Source organism: Cervus canadensis, chromosome 1 (genome assembly GCF_019320065.1).
Source record: "Cervus canadensis isolate Bull #8, Minnesota chromosome 1, ASM1932006v1, whole genome shotgun sequence".
In the NCBI taxonomy this organism is placed as follows: Eukaryota; Metazoa; Chordata; class Mammalia; order Artiodactyla; family Cervidae; genus Cervus; species Cervus canadensis.
Genome location: NC_057386.1, coordinates 117,435,385 through 117,460,358, shown reverse-complemented (window position 1 = coordinate 117,460,358; position 24,974 = coordinate 117,435,385). Strand labels below are relative to the sequence as shown.

General features: G+C 60.5%; 1 protein-coding gene across 9 annotated transcripts in view; it reads right to left on the bottom strand.

Annotated features, from left to right (window-relative positions):
* Positions 1–2,109: 2,109 nt before the first annotated feature.
* Positions 2,110–24,974, bottom strand: part of PXN (paxillin) — a 42,642-nt gene continuing 19,777 nt past the window's right edge. Inside the window, exons 1-15 of one of the 9 annotated variants that reach the window (XM_043439118.1) lie at positions 19,356–19,816; positions 14,160–14,386; positions 13,742–13,857; positions 13,242–13,378; positions 12,946–13,147; positions 11,914–12,049; positions 9,397–10,257; positions 8,114–8,389; positions 7,553–7,873; positions 6,817–6,918; positions 6,394–6,564; positions 6,103–6,276; positions 5,477–5,558; positions 5,243–5,391; positions 2,110–4,250 (exon numbers count right to left, since the gene is read on the bottom strand). In XM_043439118.1, coding sequence (XP_043295053.1) covers positions 3,984–4,250; positions 5,243–5,391; positions 5,477–5,558; positions 6,103–6,276; positions 6,394–6,564; positions 6,817–6,918; positions 7,553–7,873; positions 8,114–8,389; positions 9,397–10,257; positions 11,914–12,049; positions 12,946–13,147; positions 13,242–13,335 — 2,835 coding nt within the window. In that variant the 5' untranslated portion in view covers positions 13,336–13,378; positions 13,742–13,857; positions 14,160–14,386; positions 19,356–19,816 and the 3' untranslated portion in view covers positions 2,110–3,983. Of the gene's footprint in view, positions 4,251–5,242; positions 5,392–5,476; positions 5,559–6,102; positions 6,277–6,393; positions 6,565–6,816; positions 6,919–7,552; positions 7,874–8,113; positions 8,390–9,396; positions 10,258–11,913; positions 12,050–12,945; positions 13,148–13,241; positions 13,379–13,741; positions 13,858–14,159; positions 14,387–14,646; positions 14,726–14,852; positions 15,044–19,355; positions 19,817–24,974 lie in introns of those variants that run through there. The other 8 variants (XM_043439109.1, XM_043439128.1, XM_043439083.1 and 5 more) reach the window with 8 other exon arrangements.

Here is a 24,974-nt window from a genome sequence, read left to right as displayed (position 1 = left end):
TTTAACTTTTTGGTAGTACTTCCACCTAGTAACACACTAAACTGTCTCTCTCTCTGCCGTGAGCCTGGCACCTATGGGCATATAATAAATATTTGTTGAATGAATGGATGCAGATTTTGCAATCAGATAACATGAATTCATATCCTTATTCTGTCACTTGCTAGGTTGGTCATCTTAGGAAGTGATTTCACCTTGCTGACCCTCTCTTTCCCTATCTGTAAAATAAGGATAATAGTATTCACACCCCATGAGGATTACGTGAGGTATGTGTTAACACAGTTCCTGGAATGTAGGAGGAAATCACTTAATGTCAACATATTTTATTACACTTTCATTCAACATTTATTTGAACAATTGTGCTATATCATTAAATACGTTTTTAATGAATAAGCTTAGATCCTAGAGTGGGAAGGGGAGGGGTGGTTCTCCCCAACTCCATCCTTTTTAACTTGACTAAGTTAGAAACCCTGGTATTTTGTTTTCAAGCTTCCTGATGATGAGCCTGTATAGACAACTGCTGGAGTCCATTACTGCTAAGATCTCTTTTTAGTGACAGGGTATTACTGCACGCTCAGCATTGTACTTTGTGCACATTACCACTGTTCATCTTTGCAACAAACCCCCAAGGAGATACACGATTAGTATCATTTTACTGGTAAGAAAATTCACAGAGGTTAAAGAAATCACCCAAGTCACTCAGCTGGTTAATGATGGCTTCAGAACCAAAATCTAAAAGCAAGTTCAAAGCCCATGAGTCTCACTATGTAATACAGTCCCTTCCAAACCCTAAGGCTGTCTTCCTTCAAATGCACTTTTGCAAGGATATACATGCTGACATATTAACTTCCCAAGGGCATCCTGCCTCTGATGATGTTGTCTCTAATTGTAGTACATCAATATAATGGAATACCATGAAGCCATTAAAAAATGATGCCCATCTCTATTTACTGACATGGGAAAACATAAAGTACAGTTGAGTGAGCCAGTTACAATGAAGTGGACCATGTTCATTTACATAAGTCCAACATGAGCTGGAAATATGATCTTTGGGTGAGGGGTGAAGGTAATTTTCACTTCTGAGCTCAATGTGAAATGGTCAAGGTTCAGACTTGAAATCGACATGCAGCTTTTGGAGGACCATTCCAAACAACAGGGAGACTGCAAATCTACAAAACTGTCCAGGAAGTTTGCAAAGGCCCAGGACTAGAGTTATGGCTCTGACAAGAGCCAAGGGAAGAAGCATGCATGCAAATACAGACATGACCACCAGGGGGCAGTCGAGATCCATCATAGACTATTAAGTCAGTTCATTTCGGTCGCTCAGCTGTGCTCGACTCTGCGACCCCACGGACTGCAGCACGCCAGGCCTCCCTGTCCATCACCAACTCCCAGAGTTTACTCAAACTCATGTCCATTGAGTTGGTGATGTCATCCAACCATCTCATCCTCTGTCGTCCCCTTCTCCTCCTGCCCTCAATCTTTCCCAGCATCAGGGTCTTTTCAAATGAGTCAGCTCTTCGCATGAGGTGGCCAAAGTATTGGAGTTTCAGCTTCAGCATCAGTCCTTCCAATGAATATTCAGGACTGATTTCCTTTAGGATGGATGGGTTGGATCTCCTTGCAGTCCAAGGGACTCTCAAGAGTCTTGTCCAACACCACAGTTCAAAAGCATCAATTCTTAGGTGCTCAGCTTTCTTTATAGTCCAACTCTCACATCCACTTTCAACAAGGAAGGTTCTACACCCAAGGTGTGGTGCCAGAACTGGGGGGCAGTGGTGGTGTGCCTGGTCAACATAAGAACAGAGACAAGCCCTGGGTTCACAGCCTGTCTCTTTACTCGTTCAAAGGATATCGGGTCTCTCTGAACCTCTTTCCCCATCGGTGAGTGAGAGGCCACACCCCCACGCCCACGGGAGTCAAGCCATGGCAAACTGCAGTGGGTAAGAAAACCAGGAGGCCCACAAGTGCCCCGTGAGGGCTTTGGCCTCGGCTAAGTGAACTTCAGTGACTGACCCTCAAACTGCGGTGCTTGTGAGTCGGGAGGGTTTGGTCTCTCTTCTGGGGCGGACCTGTTCATCTCGGACCACAAAGAAATAGCACTAGCACGGGTGAAAATAATGGCAAACTTTATTGGCATAAATCACAGGAATTAAAATGGGAAAAAGCCAGGTTATAAGTTTACAGAGGAAAAAAAAGTTAAAAATCAAATCATCAAATAACCATCGACCCCGAGGGTAGAACCTCTGGAAGCCCCAGATCCTCTAGGGGAGGGGTCTGGGGTGGGTCACTGTAAACAGAGCAATAAGGCCTATGGGTAGAAATGGAGACATCAGACCTGTGGCAGGGCCTGGCTGACCTCCCCAGACCCAGGCTGCTCCCAGCCCCGCCTCCAAGGAGGGACCCCCTTCCCCTCTTGAGAAACTCAGCACACCCAGCCTCTGATGAGGTTAGTGGAGTGGGTCTGGCTTGTCCTCACTTAGGGGCCCCCGTTCCACTGACCCGGAACCCCAGCCCTGCCTGTCTCATCCTCAGGGGGCTTCCTGTTGCTTCGCAGGGATCCTGTCCCTCCGCCCAGAATCCTATCAGGCCCCCAGGCAACAGCCAGGGTGGGCTCTCTCCCCGGGGGCCACCACCAGTCTCCAGGGAAGGCAGGAAGTTTGGGGAAAGGACGTGCCCAGTAGAATCAACAAGACTAACAGTCAAAATCAGATCCCAGCTTTCCTGAGGAGGCAGAAGAAGAAAGGGCCCCCAGAGTAGCAGTGGGGAGGCCAAGAATGTTCTCTTTGTGGCCAGAAAGTCTCTCTGTGGACGCCCCTAACGGCTTACACAGGGAAACGGCACCCCCAGAGTGGACTTCCCCGTCTCTCCCCACTCAGAAACAGGACGGATGAGGTTCGGAATTCTAGGCCCCAGAGGGCAAGACACCCTTCAGGCCGGTCTCAGTGAAGAGCTTGCTGGCCTGGGGAGTAAGGAAGGGGGTTCGAAATACAGCAGTTTATAAAAACAGTCCTGGTGAGCTGTGAAGTTACAGATGGAGAGTCAACAGAGCCGCTCCCCGTTCACCTGCTTTGCTAAGAAAAAAATAAAATATGAATTGCTTCCCCGCCCCGAGCCCTCAGTACAAGGCAGGCCCCGCACGTCCCGCAGCCACCGCGGTGTGCACCGGGCCAGCGGCGGCACGCGGGGGAGGCGTACAAAAGGAGACATTGGTAAAACCTCTTCAAAATCATCTTCATATAGAGAAGTAAAAGCAACTCAGACGATACGAATTCAAACCTCAGTGTAGAAAACTATCAAAGTCGGTACAGTGTCCAGGCAACGGGGTGACACTCGCCACCTCACGCCGTCCCAGGAGATGGAGGAAGTGACTAGAAAACATTATTGCTGGAGAGGCCTTTCTCAGTAGAACCAGAGCAGTTGTAGGGGGGCGGGGGGCAGGTGTTGGGGGCAGCTGCCCAGGCCTGGGGAGATGGGAAGGGCAGGAGGCACGCGAGGAGCCTTCTGTGGCCCCGTGGGCACGTCCGCCCTTGGGTGGGTGGGTGGGTGGATGCTGGCATTGCCTGGGGGGAGCTGGCGTCCCCCCAGTACTCTCAGAACAGGGCTGATGAGGTTGGGGTGGGGGATAAGGATGCAAAGAGGCCTCGTCTGAGCCTGCCTGCCCTCCCCACCCCCGGCTTCACTGCCGAGATACGAGTAAGCAATGGCTCCAGTGTGGGGTGCTGGCTTGGCCAGGCGGGCTTGTGGGGACGCAGGTGGGATCTCCAGCCTCCGCCTCGGGGGAGCCTCGGGAGGAGGGAGGCGGCCCAGAGGCGCTGGCAGGGGGAAAGGGAAGCCATCGCCATCGCCGAGGACACAGTTCCAGTTTCAGTCGGGCCCTTTCGCCACCGCCCCCCACCCCGGCCCCCTGGGACGAGGCCTCTGGGTCCCAGCAGCAGTCAGGAGGCTGGGCCGGGGAAGGGGCAGGCGGGGAGGGACGCGGGCGCCTAGCAGAAGAGCTTGAGGAAGCAGTTCTGGCAGTAAGGCTTGTCGTTCTGCTCCTTGAACGTGCCCTTGTTGAGCTGCTTGAGGCAGAAGGCGCAGACGAAGTGCTCCGGGTGGAACTTCTTGGCCATGGCGGTGATGCAGCGGCCCGTGATGGGCTTCTGGCAGCCCGAGCACAGGGAGCCCCGCCGCTCGTGGTAGTGCGCCTCGCAGTAGGGCTGCCCCTCGTGCTCAAAGAAGCTGCCGTGGACGAACGGCGTGAAGCACTCCTGGAGAGAGGGCGGGCGGGGGTGCTCAGGCTGGGCGGCTGGGGGCCGAGGCAGCTCCCGGGTGCGGGCAGGGGACCCGTCGGGGCAGTCACACTGGGAGATTCCCCCTCGACAAGCATTCTCTACGTGCCGAGCGTGGCGCTAACCCTCACTCCGTTCTCCCAACAATGACCTTGACCCGCTGCTGCCGAGTTGCACTCCTGTGTTTGTCGTTTAGTCCCTTAAGTCATGTCTAACTTTTTTGTGACCCCACAGACTGTAGCCTGCCAGGCTCCTCTGTCCATGGGATTGTCCAGGCAAGAATACTGGACTGGGGTGCCATTTCCTTCTCCAGGGGATCTTCCTGACCCGGGGTTCGAACCCGCATCTCCTGCATTGGCAGGCAGATTGTTTACCACTGAGCCACCAGGGAAGCCTGCTAAGTTGCACTGCCTGGATTCAAACACAGGTCTGACTCCTGGGCACTGCACCATATGTGCCCAGAAACCCTTGCGTCAAAAAAAAAAAAAAAGGGTTCCAAGGTCAAACTTCGCATCCTAGATTCCCGTTTACAGAGCGCTGCAGGCACACTCAGGTAATTAAAGACTGAGAAGTCCTGCAATGAACAGTGTTTCCCAAGCTTACTTAATTAGGGGACCCCTGCTGGAACCCTCATGACATCGGGGGGCCATCACCCCCCAGCATGCAGTCTGGAAACCATCGTCCACTGTCCGCCGAGGCAGCTGAAGGCCTGTTGCCCCGTGTCACCCTCACCCCGCCTTCTCCTGGACACGGCCTGACCCGGGCGGCTGCGCAGGTCTGCCTTGCTCTCCTGTCTCGCAGCCCCTGCGCAAGCCCCGGCCGGGACGGGCTGCGCCTGAGGGAGTGCGCCGCCTGCCTTCCCACCTGATCGAGCGGGCGCTGTAAGTGGGGCTCAGAAAGCACGGGGAGGCAGCCGCTTCTCCCACGGCGGCCCGCCCTCGGGCCTCCAGAGGAAGCGACGGGGCCCTTACCCGACACACGAAGCACTCAGGATGCCAGAGGGTGTTGAGGGCCGAGATGTAGTTCTCCAGGATGGCCCGGGCGCAGCCGCCGCACTTGGGCGCGAACATGTCGAAGTAATCCTTCCGGCAGTAGGCCTTGCCGTCCTTCTCGTGGAACCCTGAGGGGCGGGGGTCGGGGGGCAGTCAGGCTTCGGGGAGGGGCCGCCCTGACTCCGCCCCAGCCCGCCCCCCGAGGCTCAGTACCTTCAGGCCCGAAGAAGGCGCCGCACTGGGCGCAGAAGAAGTGCTCCGGATGCCACGTCCGGTCGAGGGCCGTCACCACTTTCTGTGGAAGCCAAGTGTGCGGCCCCAGCTGAGCGGCTGGCCCGCGGGACAGACCCCCCAGCCCCAGCTGAGACAGACCCGCAGGCCAGGCGGTCCTCCCCGGCCCCCTCCACCCCCACCCGGGCCAAGGAAGGGGCGTGATGCTCCCCAGACGGGGGGTCTCTCCTAGCTGTGCTTTGAACACCACTGAGAATTCCGATTTATTGAAAAGGGTGTGACGTGCCAGACACGCTCTATCTCCTGTAATCCTCACAGGCAGTTGAGGTCATAGGTTCTACTGGGCCACCCATCTTGTAAGTGTAGACACGGAGGCCCAGAGAGGCTAGGCATTTCCCTAACGTCACACAGCGGAAGAGCGAGGGAGCCCGCACCCCGCTCCACCTATCCTCGGCAGAAGGGATCGGGGGGACGGCTGCCTGATGGGCGTTAGGACGGGCTGCGCTTCAGGCTAGAGGGCGAATCCCAGTTTCCCGGCTGTGTGTGCTCGGGCCTGCTGCGTGACTCTCTGGGCCTCGCCGGCCCCCGCCCTGCACCTGGGCACTCACATCCAGAATGGGCCCGTTGCAGTAGTAGCAGCGCGGGGAGAAGAGGTTGTGATAGTCCTTTTCACAGTAGGGCTGTCCATCCCGCTCAAAGAAGTTCCGGGAGCCGATCTCCTCCTGGCAGTGGGTGCAGACGAAGTGCTCCGGGTGCCAGGTCCTCCCCATGGCCGTCACCACCTGACCCAGGGCGTGGGGATGCGGTTCGGGACCGGCCCTGCCCCCCGGGCACCCGGCCCCGCCCCCCGGGCACCCTGCCTCCCGCGCCCCCCGCCCGGCCCCACCCCTCCTCATCACCTGCCCGGCGATCGGCTTTTTGCAGGCCCCGCAGACTCCCTTGGCGACCGTGGCGACCCCCAGTTTGTTCAGGTCAGACTGCAGACTCCCCAGCATGCTGTCCAGCTGACTCCCGGGCTTCGGCGGGCCGCCTGGGGGAGAGCTGCTCCCCGTCTTCCCCTGGGCCATGAACTGCGGAGACAGGGAGAGAGGGCGGGTCAGCACACCCGGGCCTGGGGGGCGGGGACTTGCTGCCGCTTGAGGGCGTCTCTCCCTCCTGGACAGACAGGTTGAGGCGAAGTGTAGCCCCTCCAGGGGCCTTGGAAGCCCTCAGGTGGGAACAGTCTCCCCAACGCATCAGGGGACCCAGGGGCCCGTGGTGGGCCAGACCCGGCCCCGGAACACACCGCAAGCAGGACCTGCAGCCCCAGCCTCGGCACTGACCCCTCCCGCGTCCTGCCCTTCGGGGCCGCTCTGCCTGCCATTCAGAGGCCAGCCGGCCGCCCAGCACAGCTCGCCATCCGTTCTCTGTTCCAGGCCCTGCATCTTAGGGGAGGAAACGAGAAGGATTGCTTTTATTTTTTTCAAATTAAGGAAGAAAGAATAAGAGAACTTGTTACTAGACCATGTCACAAAAGGGACTTTAGGATGAATTAAGAGAATGGATTTCTTTCCCCCGCTGCTGGCAGTAACCAAAATCAGGAGAAAAAAGCCTACGGAAAAACCACCACGAGAGAGAGGGGCCCAGGGAGAGATGAAGAGGGAAGAGAGAGGTAAGCCCACCAAAGGCACGGGACTGAGCGAATGGAGGTGACGGGCCAGAGAGCCTCGCCAGGTACCAGGCCTGGGGCTGCAGGGGAAACAGGTTTGGTTTTCCTTCTGAGGACAGCATCCCCAGAGGGAGCCAGGGGCGGGACTGAGGAGCGACTGACACCTCAGGGGAGGGAGCGAGTGTGGACATCATGTGAAGCGAGGGTCCAGGGTCAAGGCCAAGTCCAAGGAAGGGCTGTGGTACCTCTCAGGTAGTTTGTGGATGGAGGCACGAGGCCGAGTGCAAGGATGGACATGGTACTTTGTGGATGGAGGGACACAGGGCCGTGTGCACGTGTGTGTGCAGAGTGGGGACGCCGCTGGAGCATAAGGACAGGCACAGGTGGGGCCGGGGCCCCGGGAGGCCTGCCTGCATCGGGGGGAAGAGCGGATCCTCGTCTGTCTGGCAGCCTATGGACCTCACGGAGCTGGATGCAGCTGCGCCCGGGGCGGGGCCCTGCACACCGACTCCCCGCAGCCCCATCCCAGTGCTCTGGACCCCGGAGGGGCCGCAGGGGATAGCGGGGGGCCCCGGGGTGGAGGGGGTGGGTGGGCTGGGCGGGGGAGGAGAGCTGCTGGCTGAGGAGGCGTCTTTGCGGTGCTGGAGCAGAGGGCTGGGAGGAGGAGGAGGAGAAGGCAGAACAGAGAAGGTTCTCCGCAGGGGAATTGGAGAGCCAGGAGGAAAGACGACCTGGGAGAGAGAGAAGAGGGACAGAGATGAGGACGATGATGGTGGAGGAGACAGCAGCTTGGGGGGCGGGGGCTCCCGGGGCCTCTCACTCTTGGCATCAGGGGTGAGGCCGGCCTCGCGAGGACACAGGACCCCCCCCGCACCCCGCCACCCGCCCCGCCGCCTGCCCTCTGGCCAGGGCTGGGGAAGAACGGGAGGCCCTCTCTGCCCCGGCCCAGCCCGGGGGCATCTGCTCACTACCTTCTCCACCAGCTGCCCCCCAGCCCGCCTCCCACGCGGCTGCACAGTGATGACGACGCCCTCGGTCAGCCAGTCCTCGGCAGAGGCCCCTGTGGCCCCCGCGGTCTCCTCTGCCTCCGGCCGGATGCCCAGCCGACCCTGCAGCTCGGCGATGAGCCGCTCCTGGGACGGGGTCCTGCTTAGGGTGGCGGGGTCCAGCCGGCGGCGAGGGGAGGGCTCCCGGGACATGGGGTGAGCGTGGCCGGTCTCCCGGCTCCTCCTGATCACCGAGCGGATCTAGGGGGGAGGCACGCTGTCACAGGCCGCTCTGGGCTCAGCAGAGGCGGCTCAGTCCACACTCGGGGGGTGGGGCGCCCAGGAGGGGAGGGCAAAACCCAACCATCAGAGATGAGCAGAGCAGAGCTAGGGCAGAGGCAGGGGGCCCTGACCTTGGGTAAGACCCTGAACTTCCAGGGCCTCAGCTTCTCCATCCTTGAAATGCGGTAATGGTATTTTTTTTTTCAACTGCTTTAAGGGGTTATTATAAGAATGATGTGAAAGAACATTAAGTGGACAGTCTCGGACGGGCTTGAGAATTTTCCTTCCTTTTTTTTTGTTTCTTAATAGAAACAAAAAGAACAGTCTTTTTTTCCATTAAATCCTTTAACCAGTTTTTTTTTTCCTCGTTTATATAAGTAGGATTATAACCTACTTGTTTCTAGTAGTTTGGTTTCATTTTGTTGTTGCTTTTGAAAAGGGCCTAAAAATTTCAATCAAGCAAAAAGCAGATAATAACATAACGTCAGCCACAGCTTATTGGGGACGGCATGTTGTGTTCTTCCGAAGCAACTTCCAGGCATTGTTTCATTTAATCCTTTGGACAACCTTGGGGGAAATGGCCTATTTTCCCTCATTTTAAAGATGAGAAGACTGAGGCTGGTGGCAGGGGGGTTGCCCAAGGTCACACGGGGCGCACGTGTTGGAGGCGTGGTTTGTATTCATTCACTTCTTGCTGGTTCCAAAGCCCATGCTTTTAACCATTCCACACACATCCCATCAGGATGTCGGGCGAAGCTCATCTAAAGGAAAAAGCCTTCATCAAGCAAGAGGCCGGCTATCACTAGGAGAAATTCCGGGGCCCAGGGAGCTCTGCCAGCCCCACAGAGCCCACTGCCCAGCGCTGGCCGTCAGGGTCTCGGGCCGCAGCCTCTTGCAACCAGCCGCCCAAGCAGACATGCGCAGACAGGGAGCGCATGCAGTCAGCCAGGCGGGGCCACGCCGAGCAGCCGGGCGAGCGCGCCTGCCTGGCCAGCCGTGGAAATCCTCTCGGTGGTGCTGGGTGTGTCCATGGCCACAGCCCGTGGGAGTTCTGCCTGGCCCGTCCTGGCCTCGGTGGTGGCTTCGGTGGCACCCTCTGGCCTCCTGGGGGTCTCAGGTCCCCGGGCTGGCCTGACCAGGCCGCCCGCCGTGGGCGTCTCTCCACCTAGCTGCTCATCCTCAATGGGGGTGCGGCGGCTGCTCTCCGGCACCCCTGGCTCAGGCCTTGCCCTCTCCTGCCATCCACGTTCCTCCGCGAGGCTCCAGGTATCCGGGAAGACGGCCTGACGGTCCACGGCCACAATGGCTGACTCGGTGACCTCGTGGAAGCTGGGCGCAGCTCCCCGCGGGGGCTCAGGCCTGAGCGCCCCCAGAGCCCATGGCCCCTGCCGAGTGGCAGCCACTGCCTCCTCCAGGTGCAAAGTGTTGGACGACGGCGCTTGGGGGGCCCCAGGCTCCTGGGGACCTGTGCCCCCAGCATAAGGTAGAGTGTGGCCGGGAGGCGCCCTGCAGAGCTCCCTGACCTGGTCCGGTGGGTCCTTCCAAACGCGAGCCTGGCTCTCTACAACCAGTGGCCCCGGCCAACCCTCCGTGGAGGGAGACCTTGAGTTGGGGGTTTCAGGCATCAGCCCAAGGCCAGCCAAATCGAGCTGGCCAGGGGCCACGTTGTCCTCGGCGCAGAGGACTCCCCGGGTGTGACTGTGGCCTTGAGGGGAGGGCTTCCAAGGGGGTGGCAGGCCTCCAGAGGGCCCGGGAGGAGGTGGAGGGGGGAGGCTGTGGTGTGAGGATGGAGCTGAGCCAGGTGGCAGCCCCAAGGAGCTCAAGGCCACAGCAGAGGAGGAGCTGGTCTGGAGGAGGAGAGAGACAAGAGACAGAGGGAGGAGAGAGACATGGAAGGTGAGGAGGGGCGCACACTGGGGGCAGGCTGGCCTCAGGCTCTGACAGCCCCCGGCTATGCTGGCCAGGCCATCTGCGCTGACCAGGCCGTCTGCGCTGACCCATCTATGCTGGCCAGACTGTCTGCGCTGACCAGGCCGTCTGCGCTGACCCATCTACGCTGACCAGGCCGTCTGCGCTGGCCAGGCCATCTGCATTGACCAGACCGTCGGCGCTGACCAGACCAAGATGGCAGCAAAGCTGAAGCAGAACTGGCCCTGGAAGAAGACTCAGGCCCCAGAAGGGTTTTCCTGGGCTCCACCTCCCTGGCTGCCATCCAAGCCAGGCAGCGGGGTGGGGGCACTTCTCTGGCGGTCCAGTGGCTGGGACCCCGCGTTCCCCATCCAGGGAGCCCCGGTCCGACTCCTGGTGGGGGAGCCAGATCCCACATGCTGCAACTGAAGACCCCACATGTTGCAACTGGGATCCGGCGTAGCCAAATAAAGATTTTTGTCTTTTTTGGGGGGAAAAAAAACAAAAAAAAGAACCCAGGCAGCGGAAAGCAGCCTCTGACCCCTGTCTGTGGGGCTCCTAGTCCGAGTAGGGACAAGAGAGAAGAGATTAAGGTGGGGTGGATCACGGGGAGGTCAGCCCAGGCACGATCGGGAGACAGGCAGCCACAGGCAGCTCCCAGCTCTGTCTCTCCCTGACGATCCCAGCTCTCCTACATCCCCCCCAAGACCTCATTCCTGGGGCGCAATGAGAAGCAGCACAGTTTCTCAAGGGGGTCTCAAGGGGGTTTGAAAATGACAAAGTGCAAAGGGCGCTGGGGCGGGGCTCCCGCCTGAGTCCGGCACACGCTCCTGACTGTGGCCGCTCAGGAGGCTCACACGCGCAGGCCACTGCGTCCGCCCCAGATGAAGCCCCAGAGGCTCGGAGGTGCCCCTAGGGCCCAAAGCTGCTGCCCCTCCTCCAGTTCCCTAACCATGCTCCCCCACCCTGGGAAGGGTGGGGTCAGTAATGGTCACGAACTGGAGTTCAGTCACTATCAGGACCCATCGAGGCACTGCCTCCTCCACACAAAACTCCTCGGGGGTCTGGCAGGTGGTGGGGAGGGAACAGGGCACCTCCGGCAGGTGTGGCCCAAGAGCCTGATGGATGAGGTTTCCCAGACAAGAGCCTGTGGGCCTCGGAGGCCCATGGAGGCTGGAAGGAGGCTGGCGAAGGAGCCAGAGGCAGAAAAGAAAGAGAACACGCTGGGGACAGCCAGCCAGCGTGGGAGATGGGGCTCTGGGACAAATGACCTCTGGGTGGAGGATCCCACCCAGCCCAGCGGAGCCCGCCCTCCCCCGCCAAGAGCAGCCACCAACACTGGGCCCTTTGTCTCAGCCTCCTGATCCCTTGCCTGTGTGGCGGGGAGCCAGGAGCACCCAGGCAGGAAGGAATGTCCTGCTGAGCACGTCCCCAGCCTTCACAGGCTGCTGGGTGCCCACGCGTCCTGGGCTCGGGGCGAGGCACCCAAACCCTGAGTGGCCAAGTCCCAGCCACTCATGCTGGGGTACGGGAGGGGAAGACCGGTGGGTTCTGAGCGGGCAGGGCAAGGTAGAGGGGGGGGCACCTCAGGGCACCTTAAAATCCGACAGTGAGGCCATCAGCTCATCCAGCTCCCTGGTGGCGGAGGAGGCAGAGATGCGCGTCTGCTGCTGGCTGGAGGTGACTCGCTGGGGACTGCTCATCTCGCCCTGGTTCACAGTGATGGCAGGGCTGCGGGCAGGCAAGGAGGCATCAGCGGGGACCCCTGGGGCCAGCCCGAGCGCCCCCAGCATGGCCCTCCCCTCCCCAGGGGAGGGTCAACACCTCGGCTCCAACACTGGGCTCCTGCCGCCACCCAGCCCTGGGGAAGCCCACCAGCTCCCAGTCTCTCCTGGGGACCCGTCGCTGGCTGGGCGGGGGGGGGTGGGGGGGGGGCACTTCTGTCAGCCAGGGGGACAGAGTGCCAAGCGGAGCTGATGGGGGAAAGGAGAAGGCAGCTCAAACGGCACCTTTCCCAGAAGCCCAAGCTCAAGCCGGCCTATGCAACAAGCCCCGGCACCCTGTGCAGCCTCCACGACGCTGGACGCACACGTGAGGCTGTTCCAGCCACGCGGAAACACCGAGAAGAGCTGACCCTGGGGAAGCGCTCACCACGTGGACTCGGTACATGTGTTCTAAGGGTCTTATCAGGTCTCAGCCCACTGAGGCGGGGGGTCTTATCCCCACGACCTCACTTCCCTTTATTCCCTTCTACAGATGGAAAAGCGAAGGCTTGAGAGACGACACTCGGTAAGTGCAGAGCCAAGATGTGGCCCCGACTGCATGGCTCCGAAGCCTACACTGGGGGACTTCCCTGGGGGTCCACTGCAGGGGCCACAGGTTCCAGCCCTGGTCGGGGAACTAAGATCCCACAAGCCACACGTGTAGCCAGAAACAAATAAAAAGCCTGCACCGACAGCTGCTGGGCTGGGGTGCCCCCGGGCCCCCAGGGTCTGTCCTCCCCGAGGGACGGTGGCTCGCTGAAGGCAGGCTTGTGTCTGTGTGACTCACTGCCGTCCCCCAGGGCCTGGTGCGGGGCCCGGCAAACAGCAGGGGCTTCAGCCCGGGAGGGCCCGGTGGAGACTCACACGGGGCTGGGCACGGAGCTCTCCAGCTCATCCAAGAGGTTCTCCACGCTGGGCCGCAAGTCCTCCAGGCCCCGGCCGCCGTTCCGCTTGGGCTTCTCTTTGGTCAGTGGTCCGGCTTTACCCCCCAGCGGGCTGTTATTCTCCGGGACGCCGTAGTGGCTGCTCAGAGCCCCCGGCAGCGGCGGGCTGGAGTTGGCCTCATCTTGGGAGAAGGAAAGGGAAGAGCTGAGCCCCGCGGGGACCTGAGGCCGGCAGGGGGGCTTGGAGCAGCAAGGGGCCCCCCGGCCCGGTCCTACCTGCGGGGAAGCCCGGGGGGTTATGCTGCACGGCGTTCAGCTCTAGCAGCAGGCGGTCGAGCTCAGAGAGGTTGCTGCCCAAGGAGGCGCTCATGACGGTGGGCGAAGGCTCGGCTGACTTCTGCTTATTGGGAAAGCTTCAAGAAGCAAAGGGAAGGCTGCGGTGAGAGAAGCTCCCCAAATCCTCCAGGAGAACCAGGCAGGGTGCGGGGGGAATCCGAGTCTCCAGCAGCCCAAGGACGGAGCGTGGAGAAGGGATGTGGCGAGAAGAGAGGAGGAAGGAAGCGTTGCTTCAGTTCCTGAACCTTCCTCCACGCAAGGCGGTATGACACCCAGCCCAGCGGCTGCACGGGGCGGCAGATAAGGCCACACCACGCCTCCCGCGGTAACCCGAGGACCCGGGGAGGAGCCCCCACCCTCCTCCAGCGCCCTGGCCCAGCCTCGGCTGACTCAGCCCAGCATGGTGTGTGGGACCCCCGGGCAGGGGGAGGGGCTGGCACCTGTACACGTGATCTTCCTCGCCGGCTCGGGGACACGGGGGCCCGCCACTGTCCTGGGGGCTGGGGGCGCTGGAAGTCTTGGCGTGGGAGCCGTACACGGGGGATGAGGACTGAGACTGTGGGGAGAACGGTGCTCAGCGCCTCCCCGGGGGCGGGGGGGCGGAGAAGGAACAGCCCGCGTCACCCCGGGGAGCCTCCCACTCACGGCCAGCCTCATCAGGGAGTTTCCACACTCTGGCCAGGAGACAGGTGATTAACGCTTGGTCACTGTCCCTTCACGTGGCGTCGGGTGGGGAGGGCCAGATGCTTCCTGCCTCTGCCGCACCCCCGCCAACTTCCTGGGCTCCCCGAGCCCCTGCCAGACCCACTCCACTGGCCCCGAAGCTGACTTCTGAGCGCCCCCCATCCTCCACCTTACCTGCTGGTGGGCGAATCGGGAGGTGCTGGCTGGCCAGGGGTCTAAGGGGTCGAGGACCGTGCCGTTGAGGGCCTCACTGGATGGGGGCGGTGGGACGGGGGGCGGCACAGCGATCTCCTGGTACGTGTGGTTCCCAGTCGGGTAGGAGTAGGGGGTCTCCTCAGACAAGAACACGGGCCGCTTGGAGATGTGGGAGGTCGTGGACTCCAGGTCCGCCAGCAGGGCGTCTGCAGAGAGCGAGTGGGGAGTGGGTGAGGGAGAGGGATCCTGGGAAATCAGCCTCCAGGGCCGGCACCTTCCTGGCCTGCACCTGAGAGTTAACGAGCAACTTCTGAGCACTGGCCCCACCCATGGGAGAAAAGACCAGCCCCGGGGCAGGAAGGTGCCAGCCCGGACCAGCCTGGCCAGGTCAGCGCCCAGAGCTCGGCTCCTGGCCAAGGAGGCGGCCCTCTGGGGGCTCCAGGGCCGCCCCCCGGGGCTCTCCTACCTCTGGGAGCCGGGCACTGGGGCTCCCTCCCCGAGAGGGCTGTGTGGCTGGCTGGCCGGGAGTTAGAAATGCCTGCCTGACTCCGCAGGGCAAGGCGGAGAGACCGGGCGGGAGGGGCCTCACGTCACAGGGAGGGGCCAGGTCCCCACTTAAATGCCCAGGAGCTTCAGCCGGCTCAGCCCACAGCCTGGAGAGGTAGTACCTGCCTTCCTGACCAGGTAGAAGCCGAACCTTGGGCTCCAAGCTCCTCCCGAGTCTCGGGGCTACCGGGGAGGTGGGGGCCGGGACGAGGCTGGCACGCTGCTCCCCACCCCCTCCGCAGAGAGGAGCAGGCAGGACTGCTCTGCAGGCTGTTTCTGCAGAAGCTGGCAGGCAGCCTGGCCCCAGAGGCTCCAGCAGCGAGGGAGCCGGATCGGCCTTGAGGGTGAGCTTCCATCACCTGGGCATCAGGCAGCCAACGGGGGGGCTCTGCATCTCCCCATTCCTGAGATAAGAAGGGTACAGCTGCGGGGGGATCCTCCCTTCCTGCGACCCTCAGCCGCCCCCAGCCTGGCCCGACGTGCCATGCCCTCACTCATGCCCTGCCCTGTGCTCACCGACCAGCTCACTCTCACCCCAGTGCTGACCCGCTGGGGTCGGGGCCTGGTGATAACCATCCTCGGAAAGCAATGGCTGGCTCACGGCCCTTTACTAATAACAGGCTTGGTGCTGGGCACACTGCACCCACGGTCTCCGTTAACCCTTCTATGAGGCCAGAATTCCCACCCTCCCTTTACAGATGGGAAACCGACTTCAAGAGGTGATAGGACTGCCTCCCCGCCCGTCGCCGGCATAACGAAGTCCAGTGCGTCACAGGAATGACTCCTCGGAGACTCCCCAAAAAAACCCCAAAAATCTGCCCGCAAGAGGCTGCAGTGATCACAGGACGATGCCAGGTTCAAACGGCACAGCTTCCTGAACGACGGGGCCCAAGCTCCGGGGCCGCCAGTCTGGTCCTTCCTGGTGACCCCGTCCCCAACCCTACCCCTGCTCAGAGGCCGTGAGGAGGAAGTAAGGCCTCGCCCAGGGCCTGGGTCTGCGGCCCACACCGCCTCCCGGCTGCCTTCCCTGGTCTCCGACGCCCAAGGCTGGCCTGGCCCCACCTACCCCAGGCTCCTGCCCCTGATGATCAGAAGCTTGTTCCAAGGAAGGTCAGGTCCTGCAGGTCCCCCTCCCCCTCCAGGTCCTTTGGAAGACGCCTGACTTCCTGTCTGTAGCAAACCGGAACTAGAGGGAGTCAGTGTGTGTCTAGGTAACAGAGGAAAAGGAACCAGCCTCCAGGGCCAATCCCAGTGGCCTCTCCATGGCCACACCCAGTGCCTTGGCTCCATAAGGCGTCCTGGCTTCCTCTGGGCCCAAGCCGGCAGCGGGGTGGGGGTCCCTCCGTCTCCACCACAGACAGAGCCAGCCCCCCAGAGCTGGCAACAGGTGCAAGTCTGGTAAAAGTAATGGGAGCAGCTGCCGTGCTCAAAGGCCCACCACGCGCTGGGAGCGCCACCTGGTCGCTGCTCCTGCCCCTCACACCACACTAGCGCGGATGGCAAAACTGAGGCTCAGAGAGGTAGAGGCACACCCCCGCGTTGTCTGAGCTGACTGAAGGGACGCCACTTGGACCTGAACGCGGTCTCTTGGGCTCCACTCGCTCAAAGACAGATGGTGAACCTTCCCTGTCAAAGCTTCTGAGCTAGGGACACTGCCGCCCCTGCACCAAATGCCTTCCCCCGCCTTGTTCATGAGCTGACTTTGAGTCTGGCTGATTGGTTTATGATTTAAACAGGCTCTTTTCAACACAGCTACATCTGTGGGCTGGAAGGCGCAGTCCTGGGGGATTGAGATGGAAGATCACAGGTTGCGGAGCCGAGCCAGACCTGAGGTCAGTCCCTGGGCCTCTGTCTACACTACCCACGGCCACAGGGCAGATCACCTGGCCCCCACCTCACAGCACTGGTGCAAGGTTTACATGGGAGAGCAGACGCTACAGGACATGGGAAGGGGCTGCAAACATCACGTGTCATCTGCTTCAGAAATTCAAAAAAAAAAAGATTTTCCTCCAAGGAGGCCAGGTGAGGCTGCCAAGTGCTGACTCCTCCTCCTAAGTCCTCTATGGGTAGGATCTGGACAAGGTAGGATCAGGACAAGAAAAGGGCGTCCTTGAAGAGAAAAGCAAAGTAATAAAGTAACACTCAAAGTGAAATGTGTGGATGTCAGAGAGAAGAGCCCCATTGTTGTCCAAACTTGCGTCTGAGGGAGGGACGGGACACGTGTGGCCGCCGATTCCACCAAACCCCCCACAGGCACCTCAAGGAAGATCGGGGAACACAAGAGGCATGGAGGGGTACTCGTTGGCCTCTACTTCAGGTTCCTGGGGCTGCTATCTCCCCAGAGGCTGCACAAGGGTGCCGGGCCAAAGTCTTCTTGCAGGTTCAGCAAACTCCTCCCTTGCCTGAATAAACAGAGGAAGCAGGTGGAGGATGGGACAAGGGAGTCCGCCTGCAGGCAGCGCCCCAAGGTGTCTGGGCAGGGGTCCCCAGTTTTCAGCGAGAGTTACTGCCTGGCACCAGCTCTGGATCCCCTAGGGGCAGGCTCAGAGATTGCTTAACAAACGCCCTGGAGAGGGTGTCGGAGAAGATACCCTCCCTCCCACATGTTCGAAGGCTGCCTTTCATCCACACAGAGGCGGCATCTGAAGCAGTTGGGGCTGAGGAAGACCTCAAACTCCACTAAGCCTCTGGGTCCAGAGGTGAGCACTCTGCGCCAAATCAGAGCCAGCAGGAGGGCCCCAGCCGCCCTGGGGAAGGAGTTCTCCTGGGGGCTTTCCAGTCCCCTTCTGGAGGAAACCACCCCAGATTCTGCAGGCGCTTTGCCTCGAGGACCAGCTGATGCAGGCTCTGGCATTTCCATCCAAGGAGAGGGTCTCTGAGTCTCTCCTTTTGACACTGTGGGTGGAGGGTGTTAATGCTAAGTCTCCAGCCCACCAGAGGCAAAGGCCAGCCAGCGGCGCCCTGGCGGCGGAGGGGTGTGCACTGTCATCCACTGCCCGCCAGGGGGCGCTACTCACCCATCGGCTCTCCACGGCTGGGAGTAACCGAAGGTAGCCGCGCTGCAATCCCGGAATTTTAGAGCCAGGGGAAGACCCGGGAGCCCCTGGCTGGCCACCAGGGCAGGCACACCGGGAAAGTTTCAGTGTCAGGAAGGCCTAACTGAGCTGGAAGGACGGAGGAGGCTGCAAGGAAGAGCACAACAGGGCCTGTGTGCCAAGCCTGCAGGCACATATATCTCTTGAAGGTGAGACTCAAAAGTGCCACAAGAGCCCACGGGGACCCAAAAGAGACAGGCACAAGTCCTGGCTTCCAGGGCCCGGTGGCTGCACCTAAGCAGCGGCTCGGAGAGGTGGTGGCTTCGGCTGAGAGCTGCCCAGGGGTAGGGAAGCGTCTGGGTGGGCACAGCGCACCAGAGCCAAGCCAAGGTGACAGGCCCTTCTGCCGGCTGGCTGCAGTAACCACCAGCTGAGCACAATCCTGAGGACAGAGGGGGAGCCGCTGGGCCTGCCGCCCTGAGGGGGTTAACACTCAGGTGTCCAGGCTCTCTGCCCTGGGAGGTAGGAGACCCAGGGGCCGGTCTGCCTGCATTCCAGGGCCACTCACATTCCCAAACCAGCTCAGACATGTGGGGATGATGGGAGGGGGGCCCCGGGGTGGGAGGATCCCCTGACACCCACAACACAGGGGATCTCTCCCCCAGGCTGCAGCTCCTGGGGCCTGGGCTGGCCCAATAAGAAGTTAAAGAGAAGCCATTAAGCACCTCCACCCCCAAGTGGAGTCTAAAGACAAGCCAGGCCTCTTTCGCAAGCCTGCCTTCCTCCTACCCAAGCCTGGCCACTTCTTAGAATGCGATAATGACTATCAAGATCAGAGGCCTGGAGCTGGCCGGACGCCAGAGAGTGGAGATAAAAGGCCAGCCGTGATCCCTGGAGGGGGAGGCAGCGGAGTGGGGGGGCCCAGCTGATATCATTGCCCCCATCCCAGGCTCTGGGATGTTAGAATTCACACGGGGGGATGGTTCTGAGTCACACAGACTCTGCTCCATGGCCGAGCTGCTCGGCCAGGCCAGGCTGCTTAACCGCTCCTGTGCCTCAGTTTTCTTGTCTGTCCAATGGGAATTTCGCCGTTTGACTCACAGGAGTAAGGACTACAGGACGGAGTAGATATAACGTGCCCGCTTTAGCACAGTCTCTGGGACGGACGGGTGGATGGACAGACAAACACACATACACACACACACACTCGGCAAATGCAGTTCGCGCCCACAGGGATGGTTGGGCCCGGAAGCAAAGGAGAAAAGCGCTTCCCCACCCTGGCCCTCTCCTGAAGGCCAAGGATCTGCAATCTCGGGTCAGCAGTGAGCGGCACCATTTGGGGGTGGGGAAACAAAGTCGAGATGGGAGAAGCCACCCCAGCGGGTCTTCATATTGGGGCGGGTTCATGGGGGCATCATCGCGTCGCAGAGTTCACAGGCCACCCCCTGCCATACCAGCGCTAGGCCGACTTAAAAGAGGCGGGGTCCCTGGGCCACCAGCAAGACCCCACCTCGACGCGCCTCGTACTCTCAAGGCCTGGCCAAGGAGGGGCCCACAGCAGGAACAAGGCGGTTCCAAGACCCGGCTCACCCACCTTCTTTCTGCAGGCCACTTTAACTCAGCTTGCATGGCCCAGGCAGGTGTCTCCTTAGGAGCTGAGAAGCCGAGGGAGGGTGGAGTGGATCCTGCCCCGAGAGCTCCGGTACAGGCCGTCCCAGCGGCCCAGGGCCAGCCGTCCCTCCCCGCCATTTATGGTGAGACCCGGCCTCTCACACAGACAGCAAGTCCCTTCCCCGCCGGACCTGGAGAGGCCCGGCCTTCCGGCCTGCCCACCCTGCTGGGCTCAGAGCGCCAGGCGAGAGGTTTCCGCCCCTGCTGACCACCGGGGCGGCCTTGGTCACCTCGAGGGTCTGAGAAGAAGCCGCAAGAGCTCAGGATGCAAGCAGGGCACAGGGCTGGGCCCTGCCTAAGGAAGGGGCCGCGTGGACAGCGGGGCCGGCTCCCTTCCAGGGGATGGTCTCGTCTCTCGGCCCCCTCTGCTCAGACTTCCAGATTAGGAAGGCGAGCGGCGGGAGGGCGGGTCTCCCCTCCCCCAGCCCCGAGCACATGAGCAGCAGGGGCAGAGGTAATCTAATCCACGGCGGCGGGGCACTTTTGCTCGCTGAGTAACTCCCCAGGAATGGGGAGCTGGGTATATTTATCCTGATAACTGTCCTGGGAGGACAGGCAGATCTGGGACTAGGAAGGGCCAGTCCTACCATTTCAGCCAGGTCCGCTCTGCAGCGCCCAGCCCCGGCAAGCCCGGGCTAGGACCTGACTAGGAACACAGTCTCTCGGAGGGGCCTTCCCCTGCCGATCTGGGTTCTGGGTCCTTGTCAACCAACGGCCTCCTCTCCAAGAAATTAAGCTCTGGGTGCCCTATCCCAGGGAGCTAGCATGAAGGGTTGAAAGACGGCGGGACGGTGAGGAGGAAGAAGATGAAGAAGGAGCCGTGAGCCAGAGAAAGCAGCGTGCTCAGCCTGCTGGGTGCCCGTCACTGAGCTGGCCTAAAATAAGCAGACCCAATTGGCTCCCATGCCAGACTGCAAGCTCTGAGGAGGAGGAGACAATATAATCTAGGGTGAGATTTATAGAGAATTTCCCTGGAGCTCTTCGGAGTTTGTCTAAATCCAAGATACTGCTATTATCTGAATCCCAGACAGCAAAACTGCGCTCCCTAAGGGGCCAGGAAGAGAAGCAATCAATACTGGAGTGTCATTTAAATATTTAATAGCCGTGCCTGGAGGTTATGAAGACTCAGCCACCGCTCCCCTCCGCTGACTCATGCCTCACTCAACAGGAACTGCCGTTTTCCTCTTGGCCCCAAAGGAAGTGTGGGCTGGGGGTGACACACAGGAAACCAGGGGAGTAGGCCAGAGTCTTCCAGGCTGCTGCCCCGAGAGGTGGGAGGCGGCCCTGTGGAGAAGGCGGCTCTTCCCTGGGCTTCCCACCTGCCTCAGAGGACGGTTTCCTGCCTGCCCTTCCTTGCAGGGGCTGATTCAACAAGAGTGCGCAGGCAGGCTGGCAGGCAAGCAGGCCGACTCTCAGCTGGGTGCCTGGGTGGCGCCCAAGGTCACAGAGCACAGGTAATCAGAGAATAAAGGCACAAAGGCCGAGGCCACCCTGAGCTCCAGGCAGAAGCCGACCGAGCCAGGCCCCGTCTGCACCAGGGACCCGGCCCCAGGCGGCCACCGCGCTCCCCCATCTGAGGGGGCTCCAGCAGGCTGAGCAGCAGCAGGTGGGAGAGGCCGCCCAGGTACACACTGCACATCTCCACCACCCACAACGGGCACTGCAGCAGGTCCAGGCTGCCTGGACCGCCAAGTCTTGTTTCTGTTGGAAATAACTCCTCTCTGGGTCCAGCATCAGCTGGCCCCGCCCTCCCCCAGAGGGGCCCAACCCCGTGGATGCATTTCATTGGTCAGATTTCATCCACCTCCTCAGGTGACCCGGGGACTCTGGACTTTTCTAAGGTCACATCCAGGGTCCGACTCCAGGCCTACCCCGGGTTTCTTCAAAGGGTGACATGTGGATTTACATACAACTAGTGAGACAGTCAGCCTCGGACCCTGGAAGCTCAGAGGCCGGGGTTTTTCTCAGCTATTGCACAGCCAGCCCATCCAAGCTTGCAATCTGGGCTCTTCGAGGCATGTCAGGCTGCTGCAGAGCAGGGCGGCTCCGAGGGCCTCCCACTCCTGCTGATCATCAACAGAGGTTAGCAGGGGCTCTGCAGTGAGTCATCCACCCTACAGAGACCCAAACAGAACGTTCGAAAGTTTGCCTGTGTTCCAGGAACGAGCTGCAGTCTTTTCCTGATGTTTGTGGATTTCATAGCGCTAGTTACCCACTCTACACCAGTCAAGTTCTGACTGACGAACACGGCCCATGGTGGCCCCAGCACAGGTCCCTGCTTCCCCGACTCTGGAAGCTGGGCCACTTCCCAGCCTTTCCCTGTTCTCCTGTAGCACCTGTGATAGCCTGCGGGTCCTTTCCTAGCTCCCCACAAGTCATTATCAAGTACCATCAGTTCTTCCTTCATAGGGCCTCTCCCCTTTCTTCTTTTTTTTCCCCCCGCTTTTTGGCTGCAACTCAGGGCATGTGGGATCGTAGTTCCCAGACCAGGGATCGAACCCACGCCCCCTGCACTGGAAGGCAGATTCTTATCCACTGGACCACTAGGGAAGCCCCCCTCTTCCCTTTACTTGCCTCCCTTTCTTTTCATCACAGGAAGCCAATCACTTAGACTGGCAACCGAAACCATGCTAGGCCCCTTCTCGAACTTGCTGGCAGCCCCCTGCCCTGCGTTCCCCGACTCTAACCCTTGCAGAAGAGGCCACCGAGTGAACTTCTTGAAAACCCCACCTTTGCGTGTGCATCCACTAGACGGCTCGCCCTCTGAGGGCAGGAACCTCCTTTCTGCTCTGCAGATCCACGGCACGAGGCCCTTCATGAGCCTCTCAGGCGGTGACTGAGTGTGTGTCAAGCAAGGGGGACTCATGATGCCCAGCCACTGATGACCCTCTCTGTCTGCAGGGCGAGATCGGAACCCCTGGGGCTGGCATTCTGGCCTTGAGTCTCTTAGAATACAGTCCCAACAGCCTTTACCTTCTCGGCCTGCTCACCGCCACCTGCCTCTGCAGCCAAACTGGGCCCCCACTTCCCTCTCCCCATCCGTGTGCCTTTATTCACAATACTGAACATATACCCCACCCCCACCCCCCCACAGGGATGTCCATACCCCCAGGGGGTATGTGGAGGCCAGGGGCCCAGGAGCCAGCTGGGGGTAAACCCAGAACACTGTCTCAGGATCAAACTGACTCAGGAGCAAGAAACTGAGACCACTGCCTTGAATTAAAGGGCTACTGTACAGTGGACAGGAATCTGCCTGCCAAAGCAGGGGACTCGGGTTCAATCCCTGGGCCAGGAAGATTCCACGTGCCTCAGAGTAACTAAGCCCTCATGCCACGATTACTGAGCCCACATGCTGCAACTACTGACGCCCGTGTGTCCAGAGCCCGTGCTCCGCAACACGAGACGCCACCGAAACGAGAAGCCCACGCACCGCAACCAAGAGCCGCTCCCGCTCGCAACCAGAGAAACCCTGTGCACACAGCAGTGAAGACCCTGTGCGATCAAAATATAAATTAAACTGTTAGGAAAGGCTACTTTTATGGAGTCTGAGGCAAAATGCCGATGGACTGTGAGATTAAAAACAGGCGTCAAAGCCCCGTTCTGCACGTGCTCGTGGTGAGGGCCCAGGAGACATTTAAGCAGCCCGCGGAGTCATCCTGTGCGAACCACAGACGTGGCTGCCCACGGGGTGCTGGGAGCTGGGCTGCTGACCACACAGCTCTCTGAAGCCCCCTCCTGGCGTCCCAGCTTGCACGGCAGTGTGGCTGAGTGGACAGAACGGGCCTCCAAGTACAGAGGGGCGGCGGGGGGCACGTTCAAATCCACAGCACTCTCAGCCTGCTCCCAGTGGCAATTCTGGATTTTAGTTGCTCAGACACCTCACAGAGCGCAGGGTAAGGAAATCAATGAAATCAATGAGTATACGAAAGCCACCCGGCAGGGGGAACACCTCCCGAGCGTCCCGTTGGGACAGGAGGAGACACTCAGGAAAGAAACCCGCGGCCCCGCCCTGAGGACAGACGGGAGGGGGGAAGAGGCAGAGCCGTGGACTGCGGCCAGGAATCCCGGGAGCTGTGACAGGTCTGTCACTGACTCGGGCCTCCTTGCCGAGCAAAACCACTGACCTCATCCCTCTGTGCCTCGGGTTCATTCCAAGTCCTCCTCGGAGAACATCAGCTGAGCCCAGGAGCCTCCAACTCACTCCCGGGACCAGGACAGAGGCCCCGGGGGAGAAGCTTCAGCGCTTCACAGCCCTGCCCCCAGGCCGCTGCCCTGTGCCTTTGAACCTGGAACTGGGACAACTGGAGGAGCCCAGGGCAGGGCGGCCCCTTCCCCTGCCACCAACGCTCAAAGCCCTGCCTGCCGAGTGCCCCAGGGGGACCCAAAGCCAGCGCTGCGTAACCTGAAGGGCGCTCAGACGGGGGGTGGGGCTCCGGGCACGGGCAGAGGGCACTGCCCCCATTTTACGGAGCAGAACAAGGAGGCTCAGAGACATCTGAGGAGTGTGTTCAGCAGCCTGGCGGAGTCCTCAAGCCCACAGGGACAGCTCTGCCTGGCCACAGAGCTCACTGTCAGTCTTTCCCTAACACCCCACCGGGAGGGGAACGGCGCGCTCAGCTGTCCCTCCTTCCGCCTGTCGCCACTCTCCGAAGCGCCCGTCTCCAGCGCCGCCGCTGGAGCCGTCCAAGGAGCCCGGCCGCTGGGGTGCCCCTCCACCCGCACCCCTGCTGGAGGCCCCTGCTCTGGGCCTCCCTTCTTGTCTTCCCCCGCCAGGGCAGGATCCTGAGCTACAGGTGAGCCCCTCGGCGTGGCACAGGGACCTCCCAGTTCTAACTTGCTGCCTGGGGGCTGGGGGGGGGTGTCTACTTGCAAGAGTGTTCCCATTACCACCACCACCATGCCATACCCACTAGTCATGATGGAACATCATGACCCAAGACGGGGCTGCCCCAGGGGTGGGCGCTGACCTCCGCCCTCTTCTCATCTGGACAGAGGGAGGGGAGGGGTCCGGGAGAGATCAGAGAGGTCAGAGGCTCCCCAGCCTCCACCAGAAGCAGGGAGAGGAAGCAGGAGAATCATCAGGACACAGGCAGGCAGGCAGTCAGGGCTCCTCTGAAGGCACCAGACAGCCAACTAAAAGAGGGACAAAGAATCTCGCGCGTGATGTGGGATCGATCAGCCTGAGCTGTGCTGTCCGCACACACCTGTCTGAAGCTCAGGATCACGGAGCACGGACTCCTGCTACTTTCTCTGCTTTTACTTTTTGAGAATACACTGGCAGCGGGTTCACGACCATTGGCCCCACCTACGTGTGTCCCAACATGATTTCTTGAGGGTGAAAAAGGGCTGGGATGGGCTCGGAACGCCAGGCAGCGCCCTCCGGAAGAAGGACGGGCAGCTCATGATCCTTATCTACCATCTGGAGGGTGTGACTCTGCAGAGCACCGTTGGAACCACTATCTGAGAAAGTCAAGAGCAGAGACAAAGGGGCAGATGGGCCAAGAAAGAGCCAGGGCCAACCAGCCCACAGGTGACCTCAATG